We start from the raw sequence: 14,087 nt of genomic DNA on the forward strand, positions 1-14,087 counted from the left end.
CATTCACCAGATGATAACAGAACAAATGAACCTGTGTTGTCTGCAGGACTTTGTTTCAAGAACATAAAAGATTTAAAAAACAAAACAAAACAAAAAAAACCCACTTAACCAAAATCCTCAAACCACATAGTCAAGCTCATCTCCTGTTTACTTAGATCATTACTGTTCTGTTTAATATCCATACTTGCAAGGAAATACACACTAACCTCCAGGTATATCCCATGCTCCACTTTCACCAGGTGACAAGGGTCTCACTTGTGGCCGATTTTGACGGAAGTTAGGTAGAGCCACTTTATCCAGATCTATTGATAGCAGTTTCTGATGTTTCCACAGGTTACTGGAAAAAATGATTAAACTTTATAAATTGTATTTATTTTTTTTAATTATGGCCTATCCTTAGGATAAGTCATGTGTATCAGATCAGATGTACGAGGCTTTCGAAACCCGTTATATACAGTGCATAGAGATGGAAGCAGTTGGCAATGACTCTGGCACAGAGACCCATCATCAGTACTGCAGCTCTGCTCCCTGTCCAGAGGTTTCTTGCACGTTCGGCTGTCCACCAACAAGATATATATGGCCTACCATAAGTATAGGCCATAAATAATAAATCTTGTCCAACTCCTTCAAAAACTACCGTATATACTAGAGTATAAGCAGAGTTTTTCAGCACAGTTTGTGTGCTGAAAAAGTGCGGCTTGGGTTATACTCAAGTCAATATGGTAATTTAAAGAGGACCTCCCTGTGCAAGACATCTGTGGGAGGCCACTGGAACAGTGCTGCTGCCGATAGGTGAGTGGTGAAGCAGCGCTGTCTCCAGGGCCGCCCCAAGATGTTATGTAAGTATAAGAACTTTATGTTTGTTTGTTTTATAATAAGCCGCTACCTGCTGAAGTATTCCCTGCAGGTACTGGCTTATTTACCAACTTCCCCGGGTCTGCTCACTGCTGACCCCGCTTCACCTTATACTATAGGCCGCGGAGGCCGGCAGTGGGTAGGCCCAAGGCCCAGGCCGTAATCCCACTGCTGCCATTATTATACTCGGGTATAGGAGCCCCAGGGAAGGTGAGAAAATAATAAACAATTTTACTCACCTCTCCGGGCTCCGATATTAATCCTAGCCGGCTTCGGGCCTATATGGTAATATCCCAGACGTCACATGGTCTGGGATATTACCATATAGGCCCAAAGCCTGTGCTAGCAGTACCATATAGGCCCAAAGCCTGTGCTAGTAGTAATAGTAATATTAGACAAAATAAAGGCCTAGTGAAGCCGACCTTGATCAGGACCCTGGCTTTCATGGAAACACATCACCACCTCTCGAACATGGTGTGATCTGTAACACTGCAGCTGGGAGTCAGCTGTAAATAATATATTTACTTGAGAAAGGAACCTAGACGTTCCGAAACGTAATCTGTCATCATTATTAGTTAGCCATTAAAAAGGTATCAACTACTGAAGACTATCAAGTTTTTTTGTTTTTTTTTCATCTGTCTGTCACAAAGCCACGTGATCGCTGACATCCAGTCATAGGCCTCAGCAGTCCCTCACATCAGTCAAGGGATCCGAAGAGAAAATGGAGTCAAGCCAGTGCCCAGGAGAGGCAACAATGATTTTATTTATGATCAGTCTTAACTAAACCATCAGGTAAATCTTGGAATTTCACCCAACACATTCTCATATTTGAAACAGGTGTAACCTAAATAATTGGCAAAATCGTAATCAAATACACTTGCATCTTTTAGTCTATTTTAAACCAGTGTCCCAGGCCAAAACATACATAGGGGAAAAACTGAAAAACCTAGGAGGCAAACCCAGATTTTGTGTCTCCAAATTTAAGAAAGCCAAATTCAAATAACCAAGTTTAAAGAAACACCGTCCTTGTGCAGCCCTGCTTCCTGACTGGGTACAACTGTGTGAATGGAATGTACTGACTCAGTGATTTATTATACTTTAACCCCTTCCCGACCCATGTGGTAATAGTACCACATGGATGTAAACAATCCCCGCAGCGCAGTGCGGGCGTTCTAGGAGCGGGTGTTAGTTGTATCTGACACCTAACACCCTGCTCCATCACCCTCCATCGGACATGAGTGCCGATTTTGGGTTTTAACCCGTTGATAGCCGTGATCAAACATGATCACGGCAAACAACGGGTTGCCCGATCGTGTAGGGGTCCCCAGCACCCCCCGCTGCGAGATCGGGGGGTGCTGGTATCCCTACTAAGTGGCCAGGGGTCTGTTTAGTGACCCCAGCCAGCCCTGAGTCCCACTCACCTTTGTATCCTGGCCGGCGTCTTCTGGAAGTGAGTCTGTGCCGTCCGTACGACTCACTTCCTGTTTCTAGAGTGATAACACGCAGGCTGTCACTGCAGCCTGTGTCTCACTCTAAACTAGAGAATCAGTGATGCAATCATCACTGCTCTAAGTGTCCCATAGGGACACATGAAAAAGTTAAAAAAAAAAGTGGAAAAAAAAAATAAAAGTGTTTTGAAACAATTAATAAAGTTATAAAGCCCAAAAACCCTTTTTCTCTATAGAAAATGAATTATATAGAAAAAAACCCTAAAAATTAATAAAAACAATACATATTTGGTATCACCGCGTCCGTAACAATCTGTACAATAAAACTGAAACAATATTTAATGTACACAGTGAACCACAGAAAAAAAAAACTGAAAAAACCCGCCGGAAGTAGTGATTTTTCGCCATCTCACCTTACAGAATGTGCTATAAAAAGTGATCAAAAAGTCAAATGCACCTCACAACAGTGCCAATAAAAAAGCACACATTGTCCCGCAAAAAATAAGCCCTCAACCAACACTGTCAAAGAAAAAATAAAAATGTTACGCCTCTCAAAATATGGCGATGCAAAAAACATTGATTTATGTCTCCAAATGTGTTTTTATTCTGCAGAATTAGTATTGCATAAAAAAATAATATAAATGAGGTATCGCCGTAACCGTACCGACCCGCAGAATAAAGATAATATGTTAGTTATACTGTACGCTGCATGGCGAAAAATTTAAAAGGTAAAACGCAATACCGGAATTGATTTTTTTTTTTTTAATCCAGCAAAAAAAGAGTTAATAAATTGTATTCGGTAAGTTGTAGGCACTCAAAAATGGTGTCATTACAAAATGCATCGCATCCCGCAAACAACAAGCCCTTATATGGCCACGTCACCAGAAAAATAAAGAAAATACAGCATCTAGTAATGCAAGAACAAAAGCCCGCAAAAACCGCCAAATTATTAGAACACGACTGGCTGCATCAGGTAGAGAATATATAAGCTGTGCGAGCGTATATCAGGGGACACCCCAGATTTACAGCTTATGAACGAAAAGACACCAGAAGTGACCCCCCAGAGTGACTCCCCCAATCATAGGAGCTACTGGGACATAGTAGGCAATTTGGTGTTTGCAATGTTCTCCGCACTGCTTATATATTCCCTCTTCGCCATCCGCTGTGCAGTCACGTCTGGGATACTAATACTCACTACACCCCCTGATAAATTCTTTGAGGGGTGTAGTTTTCAAACTGGGGTCACTCCTTTGTGGAATCCACTTTTCCGGTACCTTACAGACTCTACAAACATGACATTGCGTCCAGATACCAAACTGTGAATCTGTACTCCAAAAGCCTCATCGCGCTCCTTCCCTTCTGCGCCCTGCTGTGTGCCCAAACTGCAGTTTATGCCACATGTATGACACATGTATGACACTGGTGTACTCAGGATAATGCACGTAATGTCATATGTGGGAATAAACTGATATTAGGGCACAGCCAGACACAGAAGGGAAGAAGGGTTATTTGGTTTTTGTAGCACAGACTTAGACGGTTTGGGGTTTTTTTTTGGATGCCATGACACTTTTGCAGAGACCCTAAAATTGCCCTTACAAAATGGGGTCACTTCTTGGGGAATTCCAGTTCATTGGCATCTCCAGGGCTCTGCAAAAACATGGCACCCAGAAAGTCCCTCTAAATCTGTACCCCAAAAGCTAAAAAGCTCAGTGCTCCTTCCCTTCTGAGCCCTGCTGTGTGCCCAAGCAGCAGTTTACACCCACATATATAATTTTTTGCCCCTCGGGATCGCCCACTTAATAGTTTTAGGAGTGCAGGTCTCTGACAATACAAAGTGGGTGCAACATATTGGGCACCGAAATGACATATTTCTTTAAAAATTTAAATTTTCATTTTATACATTAATTTTTGGGAAGCATTTTTTAGGCTCAAAATGATAATACCCCTTGATTCATTCCTTGACGGGTGTAGTTTCTAAAATGGGGTAACTTTTGAGGGGTTTCCATTGTATTGGTACTTTAGGGGCTCAGCAAATGCGACATGGCACCTGAAAACTGCCCTCAAAAGCCAAATAGCCATCTTTCCATTCTGAGCCCCACCATTTACCCATACAGCAGATTATGGCCACATATGGGGTATTGCCATGTTCAGGAGAAATTGTGTAACAAACTGGGGGGGCTTTTAATTCTCTAACTACTTGCAAAAATTAAAAATATGGCGCTAAATGGACGATTTATTGGAAAAAAAGTAATTTTTCATTTTCACATCTCAATGGTAAAAAAAATCTGTGAAACACCTGTAGGGTCCAAGTGCTCACTAAACCCCTTTATAAATTCCTTGAGGGGTCTAGTTTTCAAAATGGGGTCATTTTGGGGGGGGGGGGGGTTTCCACTGTTCTAGCACTTCAGGGGCTCTCCAAATGCAACATGGTGCCTGAAACAGATTTCAGCTAAATTTGCCCTCCAAAATCCCAATAGAGATCCTTCAGCTCTGGACCTTACAGTGTGCCCATACATCGCTTTACATCCACATATGAGGCATTTCTGTAGTTGGGAGAAAATGCTTGACAATTTTTGGGGTGCATTTTCTCTTTTAACCCCTTGTGGAAATGCAAAATTTGAGGTTAAAGCAACATTTTATAGCAAAAAATGTCACTTTTCCTTTTGTTGGGCCAATTCTGTTACACTCCTGTAGGGTCCAAGTGCTCACTATACCCCTTGGTAAATTCCTTGAGGGGTCTAGTTTCCAAAATGGGGTGACATTTTGGGGGTTTCCACTGTTTTGGCACCTTGGGGGCTCTGCAAACAGGACATGGTGCCTGAAAAGTATTGTAGCAACATCTGGCCTACAAAATCCAATTAGCGCTCCATCCGCTCTGAGAGCGACCGTGTGCCCGTACATTAGGGTAACAGAACATATGTGGTATTGTCGTGTTCGGGAGAAACTGTGTAACAAAATTTGGGGAGCAATTTTTCCTTTAACCCCTTGTGAAGATGAAAAATTTGGGGCTACAGTGACATTTTATTATAAAAAGAGTAATTTTTCATTTTCACATCTCAACGGTAAAAAAATCTGTGAAACACCTGTAGGGTCAAAGGGCTCACTATACCCCTTGATAAATTCCTTAAGGGGTCTAGTTTCCAAAATGGGGTGACATTTTGGGGGTTTCCACTGTTTTGGCACCTTGGGGGCTCTGCAAACGGGACATGGCGCCTGAAAAGTATTCTAGCAAAATCTGGCCTACAAAATCCAATTAGCGCTCCATCCGCTCTGAGAGCGACCGTGTGCCCGTACATTAGGGTACCAGCACATATGGGGTATTGTCGTGTTCGGGAGAAATTGTGTAACAAAATGTGGGGTGCAGTTTCTCCTTTAACCCTTAGTAAATGTGTAAATTCTAGGGCTAAATGAATATATTAGTGACAGAAATTGAAAAATGTAAATTTGACCTCCATTTTGTTGTAATTGCTGTGAAATGCTGAAAGGGTTAAGAAACTTTCTAACTGCTGTTTTGGATTCTTTCAGGAGTGCAGTTTTTAGAATGGGGTGACTTTTGGGGGGTTTTATTAGAGAGGCCTTTCAATTTCCCTTCAGAACTGAACTAGTCCCTTGAAAAATGTGTTTTGGAAATTTTCTTGAAAATTTGGAAAATTACTGCTTGACTTGTAAGCCTTATAATTTCTGAAAAAAATGAAAGGGTGCTTAAAATTTGATTGCCACATAAATATGAGACATGGTTAATTATATTTATGAAAAAATTTGGGTAGTATGACTTTCTATTTGAAAGGCTTGCAATTTCAAAGTTTGAAAACTGCATTTTTTTCAAAATTTTCACCAAATTTCCTATTTTTTCATAATTAAAGACAAAACATATTGTCGAAAATTTACTACTGACATGAAGTACAATGTGTTACGAAAAAACAATCTCAGAATCACTTGTATAAGTTAAAGCGTCTCAAAGTTATTGACATTTAAAGTGACACATGTCAGTTTTGAAAAAAGAGGCCTGGTCCTTAAGTCACTTTTGGGCTGTGTCTCTATGGGGTTAATAAACTTGCAGCTTTAGCTCAGTTGACTACAGCAGCAATCCAGTCATTGGGGAGCTCACAGCATCATAATTCACCCTGAGGTAGTAAATTCCATTCACACAGCTGTGCTCAGTCAGGGAATGGGGCCTGCACAAGGACTGCATCTCCCAGACAGGAATCTGTTGTGTGAATATGGCCTAATCACACTCCGGTTCACCATTCCTCCATTACAACCTCCACGGCTCATGTTCTTCCAATACATCACCCAACCCACACCATGGAGCCTACTGATCCCATTACATCCCCCACTCAGAGCATGAAGCTAACAACTCTCTCACTGTACATCCACAACACGTTCCTTGCAGAAAGCCACAAATTGAGTGCTAAATCCTCATAGCCCGACAATGCACATACAGCATACGTCTGCTCAGTGAAGAAACAGTAGCTCAAGCACAAACTAAAGTGTTACACACCTGGGAGCAGTTTCATTAAGGGGCAGTGGTTTGGCCCAAGAAAGATGAGGACAAGCTGGCAATGGTCGAGGTTTAGGGTCTCCTAAATGATCTTCTAACACTTTGGAATAGCGATGAAGATGGTTTCCTGAAAAGACGAAGACATTTAAGGAGTTGTCATACAAAGCAAGTTTCCATTCAGATCTCAGCAAGTTTCAGAGTGGAAATCTCTCAGAAGCCCCTGTAAGATTGGATGTGCAGAGCTTCCTCTGGTGCACCACATTTTCAGAAGTGAAGTCTGTATATCAAACGCATATTAAGATTATGTAGGAAAATAATAAATGTATTGTATTTTACACACTGAGCAAAGTTGATAGTTGAGATGATGACTATTAACAGCAAATGACAAACTGTAACTCTGCATTAGTCTAAAACTACACCCACACAGGAATAGCCGCTCAAGTTATCTTTAACCCCTTTCCCTGTTGTCCACGTATTTATACGTCCACCCAGGGGGAGCTTTTGTAGCAGAGGAGGTATGAAATGAGTCCTCACTACCAATTCCAATATATCAAGATCGATTAGGGCTATGAAAATAATCTTGGATTCATTTTAAAGAACAGAAATTATACCAAGAAATTATATCTTTAAAGGGATTCTACCATTAAAACCTCTTTTTTTTGTGGATAAGACGTCGGAATAGCCTTTAGAAAGGCTATTCGTCTCTTACCTTTAGATGTGATCTCCGCCGCACTGTTCCTTAGAAATACCGGTATGCAAATTAGTTCTCTCACAGCGATGGGGGCGGGCCCTAGTGCTGAAAATGCGATGGGGGCGTCCCCACTGCAGCTCGAGAACACGATCTTACGACGCCTCTATCTTTGGCTGGATCTTCCCCTTCTCTGTCGTCTTCCTCCTGCGTCACCTCCAGGAGGAAGATGGCAGCCATTTTTGGGAGGCCGCTCCTGCATTGAACTACAAGAGCGGCCTCCCAAAAATGGCTGCCTGCCGGCATGCACAGTCGGCTAAGTCGGCTCTACTAGTGTCTCATTGGTAGAGCAAACTGCGCAGGCATCGGAGGTGACGCAGGAGGAAGATGACAGAGAAGGGGAGGATCCAGTCCAAGATAGAGACGTCGCAGGATCGTGTTCTCGAGCAGCAGTGGGGACGCCCCCATCGCATTTTCAGTGCCGGGGGCCACCCCCATCGCTGCCAGAGAACTAATTTACATACTGGTAAAGCACGTTATTTCTAAGGAACGGCGCGGCGGCGATCACATCTAAAGGTAAGAGACAAATAGCCTTTCTAAAGGCTATTTCGACATCTTATCCACAAAAAAAAAAAAAAAAAAAAGGTTTTAATGGTAGAATCCCTTTAAAATTATACCAAGGACGTCATGTTAGCCCATAGCCATTCCAATGCCAATTCCAAACAGGTTTTTAAACAGCAAATCACTGTGGATCTGTAAGGGCTATTTTTTAAATGAACCCAAGCTCATCTTCACAGTCCTAATGGATCCACAGTTTTGGGGCTCTAAAGCATCCTTGCCCTCCTGCATCAGGCAGCATCTTAGAGTTGTTGAAGGAGGGAGAAAGAGCACAACTGCACAGACTATGATAAATCATTGTCATCTGTGAAAAAACTGTACATGACTCCAGGGGAGGGGTAAAATAGACTACTGGCCATGTTATCCCCTTTCCTATCAGAGTGCATACTATACTTATGCTCTTTGATTGTCACATATAGAGAGAATGTAATACCCCTCTGAACATAACCAGGAATTTATTGGAATCATGACCCAGCCGATTACTATCATCCAGATTGCAGCACCAAAAGAGATGCACCAATCACTTACACAACACATACACAGTCATCACTAAAGTTTATATTTGACCCTATCCTTGTCCTGTTCATACCTAATCTCTATAGAGTAAAATACACCGACCGTCTCTAGCGATTACCAGTTGCACGGTAAAATAATAGCAATAATGATTATCACTAGAAATGAATGTACAGAACCATTCTGATAGGCAGAAAAGTTCCATCAGTTAAGAACACACTTTCACCGATTGAATGTCACCATATAAAATCTCAGTTTTTGCCAGCTTTCAAATGTTTTTGTTTTTTTTCGCACCCACAGTACAAACAAAACACCTGGCGCATTTCTGCGATTTTGGTGTTTAACCCCCGCCCCTGTAAAAATATACGTTTGTGGTATGTATGAATTCCTCACATCTTGCAGTTTTTGGAAAGTACATTTTGTTTGCAGAAAGGAATTGCTTGAGCCGCACTTTAGTGACATATTTACATTTCTGTGCAATTTTTGCTTCTCTGCTGCAAAGTTGCATGAAGGTGGTTGTATATTAGAAATAGTAAATTGAGTTTTTATATACAGTATGCTATGCAATCTCAAAAATAAGTTAGATTTTGGTATCACAAAGTTTGCTAGTTTGCAGTATAGATTTTAACATATTAGTGAATAACAGCAAAATCCTGTTTGTCTTCTGTATCAAGTGTTTTGCGAGTACAAGCTCTTGTTGTAGTTGATGTTTGCGGTATATATAAAATGTGTACACCTTGATATATTATTTCATATGTGTTTTATGTGTGAATGTACGATTGAATAGGAGTTTTAGGTGCAAATATGTTTTTGTGCATTAAAAATAAATAAATAATTTCTGTTTGTCACAAAGTTATATGAAGGTGGACATGGCTATGGATAACCAATTAAAACACATATTTAATCTTCAAGCTGTCTACTTTAAAGAACTATATAGGGTTTAGGGGTGCACTTGCTTTTCACGGTGTGTAATCATGGCATTTTATAGGATGATACGTTAACTTGTTTTGCACATGTTGAACTCTTATTTTTAGGAGTTGTGATGGATATAACTAATTGGTATCCATTTTTAGCAACGAACACATTATTTGCATTTTTTTAATTTAAAATATAATTATATATATTCATATATACATACACACACACTTGCACTGTTTGCATACAATGCTGCAGGTGTCTACATTCAGAAAATATATAGATATGGGGTGTGTATGATATTTTTATTTTATTTTTATTTTTTAACATTGAAATTTAGGTTTTATTTGTCCATATCAAAACTGTGAAAATTGCTCTGGCTACCAGCGGACAAAATACCGGGGACTCCTGGCAGTGAAAGGGTTAAAGCATTGACATGGAGTCCTATTACTTCTTACCAAAGAAACATCAATTCAGAAAACTTCTCCACCCCCAAATAGGTAATGTTAAACGGTCGGTGGGTGCAGGGAAATTTTTTTTTTTTTTTTAAGAAATATTCACCGCACCCTCCAAAAATGAAATATTTACCTTCCATTCTCTCCGGAGGTGGGAACCCTTCACCAGTTGGAGGCTTCTGTCTGTTTTCAGAGTGACTGAGGCTTGCCGGCAACACTCCATAGGAAGTGTACTGGAGTAAGGAGTCGAGAAGCCAGAAGCAATCTGCATATTTTAAAGAGAAAATGATGCAATAAATCCAGGTAAATGCAAAAGCACACAAGAATGTGTCACAAGCACTGCAAATATGTACAAAATGAAGAAACTCCTAAAGTAAATCCTGCTATAAGAATGATACCTTTCTGGCGGTGACTGTCATCCAAGCAGTTAGAGTCTCCATAAAGGACTATTCTGCCCCCTCCTTCTGTCTGTGTCTGGTAGAGCCCTAGCACAGGGACATTTTCAACCATAGAGGTTTCTTGCTTTAACACTTCAAGTCCTGTACAGCCAAGAACACAAATACGTGATGAATGCAAAGTCACAAGTCTACAATATTTGCATAAACGAAAGAGAGAACATACAATTTTAGCCGAATTTGCAAAGCAATGAGATGGAGACACCATTTTGCATTTTTTGCAATGCACTAACACCTCTGTGCCTGACTTCTAACCCCATGACTGCTCTCATGATCATAGGCAGATGTGCAGCTCTCGACTGGCAAGCATTGAGAATTGCCAAGATGTGACCTAATGGGTGGTTTGAATGTTCAGCATCATCACTAATAAACTGACTCCTCCAGCTATAAAAATCAAGTGAGAAAGATCTATGCAAACCATTTTACTGCATGACAAACTACAAAATGGGTTCATCTGAAGCAACCATTGAAATTCCTTGAAGAATGAACCGATCTCAGATAACAGTGCAATTACAGATCTACCAAATAGCTTACATACATAATAAACTAAAGAAACGACAACTTCAGGCCACTGCTAGTTCAGAAGGAAGAAAGATGAACAGAAACATAAGAATGGAGAATATAAAACTGTAAGCATGGGCAAACTGACACAAATGAATTACCATAGGGTTGTATCATTTACTTTTTCCCCACAACTGTGGTGGGGGGTGTCCGGTGCTTTTTTTTTTTTTTTTTTTAAATATTAAGAATTTTAGTGAATTATCGTTACAACACAAAGGTTAAATAGTACATCCTATTAATATTATAAATGTGAAATGTTTGTGAGTTTGTGGGTTTGTGACTTTGGATGTTCGGATGTTTGGTGGTCAATCACGCAAAAACCGCTCCACCGATTTGGCTGAAATTTTCCACAAACATAGTCACTACACTCGATTGCGCAATAGGCTAATTTTTGTCACAATAGTGCACATACGTTTTTCCCAGGACCCCCACAAAACCCAAACTCACACCACCATCTCTGCAATCTCATACACTTTGGACCATAGCAAGCCACAAAATTCATATTACCCCCTACAGCAGAGGTCTGCAACCCCTGGCACGCCAGCAGCACAGGACCTGCAAGAGTTAAATGAAGTCCGAGTCTCTTCAGTGGGCTGCTAGAGCTCAAGCATAAGGACACTCCCCTTTGCGAGATGTGCAGAAAACCCAGGGGGTGGAGCTTCATCGCTCAAGTCTCTGCCTGCTATAGTGATAGCTCCTGCCGAAGCTGCTAGCAAACTGAAAGTAAGAAAAACACAGCTACCTTCCTTTACTTCCTATTCTCATTAATGTCAGGCATTTGGGGTTATTAGTTTAGTGTTAGTAACTCCATGTGCCTCACATTAATAGGAATAAACCCCATCATGTCCCTCATATTAACCCCTGTGCGCCCCATATAAAGATTACTAATATATGTGAGACATGGAGGGACTAATAAAAAACCTCAGTAATGAAGATACTTAATTATTACCTCAAAGTCTCTCACATATCAGTAACTAGAGATGAGCGAGTACTGTTGGGATCAGCTGATCCGAACAGCACGCTCCATAGAAATGAATGGATGCACCTGGTACTTCCGCTTGGACGTAGCCGGCGCGCTTAACCCCCCGCGTGCCGGCTACGTCCATTCATTTCTATGCGAGCGTGCTGTTCGGATCGGCTGATCCCAACAGTACTCGCTCATCTCTATCAGTAACTCTTACACAGGGGTTAATGTGAGGGACATGATGGGGTTAATTGCTATTAATAAGAGGCACATGGAGTTACTAAACTGTCATGCACAGGGCCAGACTTTATGTTGCTTGCTCAAGAGTATCCTGTGCCCAAAACTTACATGTACTGGCGGAAAATAACTCATACAATGTCGTATATCGAAGTATATTAACCTGAAATCCCTCTGTCCCAAAGACACTATGTACAGTTTATACCAACACCGTATAGCGGCTGACATACAAATTAGCTTCAACACAAAAGTCTCACGTATTCTCTGACATACAGCAAAAGCAAGATACACAGTTACATTTCATATCCCATACCTTATACACAGTACGAAAACCTTACCCGCGCCTGTATATACCCACTACTACAATCACCGCAGACGAAGTCGCGGGTACCAGCTAGTCAACAATAAATGGGAAGGTCAGTGGATGGGAGGGAGGGTAGATATAACAAAATATGGCAGGTAGGGAGCAGTGGGGAACTTTGGAAAAGGAGGGGAAAAAATAACGTAAAAACACGTTCAGAATGGGAGCTGCTTTTGTAGCGCTCATTGACTTGAATGGGAGCCGGCATACATGCGCTTTTTGGTACTTTTCCCTGATCAGGCCAGCAACGCAGTTCAGCATCAGCATCGGGACATGCTGAATTGCGATGCTGGCCCGATAAGGGAAAAGTACCAAAAAGGCCTCCCAATGATTTCAATAGGGAGCGCACGTATGCCGGTTCCCATTCAAGTCAATGGGAGCTGCTTTTTACGCGCTCATTCTGAACGCATTTTTACGTTCAGAATGAGCGCAGTGTAACTCCGTGTGAAGGCTCCCTTACAGAAGTATTCACCACACACCTCCTGACACAACTGCGAAAAAATGTAATTAAAAAAAATTAATAATAATAATGAAATGGGTCTTACACTTTAAATTTTAAACAACTCCCCCCCGCCACCAAAAAAACAAACCAAAAACTGCATTTAGCACTTTCTGTTGTGAATACGTTTTTTCAGACTAAAGACGTCCAGCACATGTGGCTTTTATTCTCTGTCCAAAATCAGATCCACAACAAAAACAAACTGACAATACCTGAAAACAACACCAGATTTGAAACAAAAAAAATAAAAACTGTAATATGAACTGATGGAAGTGAAACTCTGATAAGACATTTCAGTGTGAACATAGTTCAACAGCAAACTAAATCAAAAGTAAAGTTTATCTATAGCAGAAAAGAAATGTGCTGTACCTTGGTCCTTTAACGTTTGTGACAGAACTGCGCCATCTTCTGGAAATCTGGCAATACTGCAGCCAGAAGCATAATACACTATAATGACATGAGGAAAAAAAAAAAATTAGATACAGTATATTCTGAAAAGGAAAAAAAGATTCATACCATCAATCACATTACTCACTGTCATGGTTAGCCATGGTAAAATCGCCTTCATATATGCCATCACTGAAGGCCATACTCCAAACAGACAGCAGGTCATTTATGGCTGGTATATTAGCACCTCCAGTATCCGGCATCCACCACTGTCTAGAAAAGAAATAACCCATAAAACCACACTTTGATAAACGTATAGGAAAACAGTATATTACACTGGTGCAGTGCTGCTCCATTCATTTTTATAGGACTGCTAAAAATAGAGTGATGTACTTTAGTTATCTCCTGTGAATAGGGAATGCGATGTTCTCGTAGGCACATGGGGGATGGATGACTGTGACCAGATTTATTGCCAGAAGAGCATTTATGGAACCAGCTCAGGTGCCAGCTTTGGCAACCTACAACATACAAGCCCTGCAGCATCATCTGTGGGCAAGTGTGCAGCAGAATATCAGAGTTTCACTCTGTTTCAACAACTACACTCTGGTGAGGTTTTTTTTTTTTTGGTTA

At 41.0% G+C, this 14,087-nt stretch overlaps 1 protein-coding gene across 1 annotated transcript in view; it reads right to left on the minus strand.

The window, feature by feature from the left end:
- The window catches only part of MBTPS1 (membrane bound transcription factor peptidase, site 1), a 57,015-nt gene that overhangs the window by 1,348 nt on the left and 41,580 nt on the right, over positions 1-14,087 (minus strand). Inside the window, exons 17-22 of the mRNA XM_075281782.1 lie at positions 13,606-13,730; positions 13,440-13,517; positions 10,392-10,532; positions 10,127-10,258; positions 6,805-6,931; positions 207-337 (exon numbers count right to left, since the gene is read on the minus strand). Of these exons, the coding sequence (XP_075137883.1) occupies positions 207-337; positions 6,805-6,931; positions 10,127-10,258; positions 10,392-10,532; positions 13,440-13,517; positions 13,606-13,730 (734 nt within the window). The remainder of the gene's footprint in view (positions 1-206; positions 338-6,804; positions 6,932-10,126; positions 10,259-10,391; positions 10,533-13,439; positions 13,518-13,605; positions 13,731-14,087) is intronic.

This window comes from Leptodactylus fuscus, chromosome 7, assembly GCF_031893055.1.
Source record: "Leptodactylus fuscus isolate aLepFus1 chromosome 7, aLepFus1.hap2, whole genome shotgun sequence".
Lineage (NCBI taxonomy): Eukaryota > Metazoa > Chordata > Amphibia > Anura > Leptodactylidae > Leptodactylus > Leptodactylus fuscus.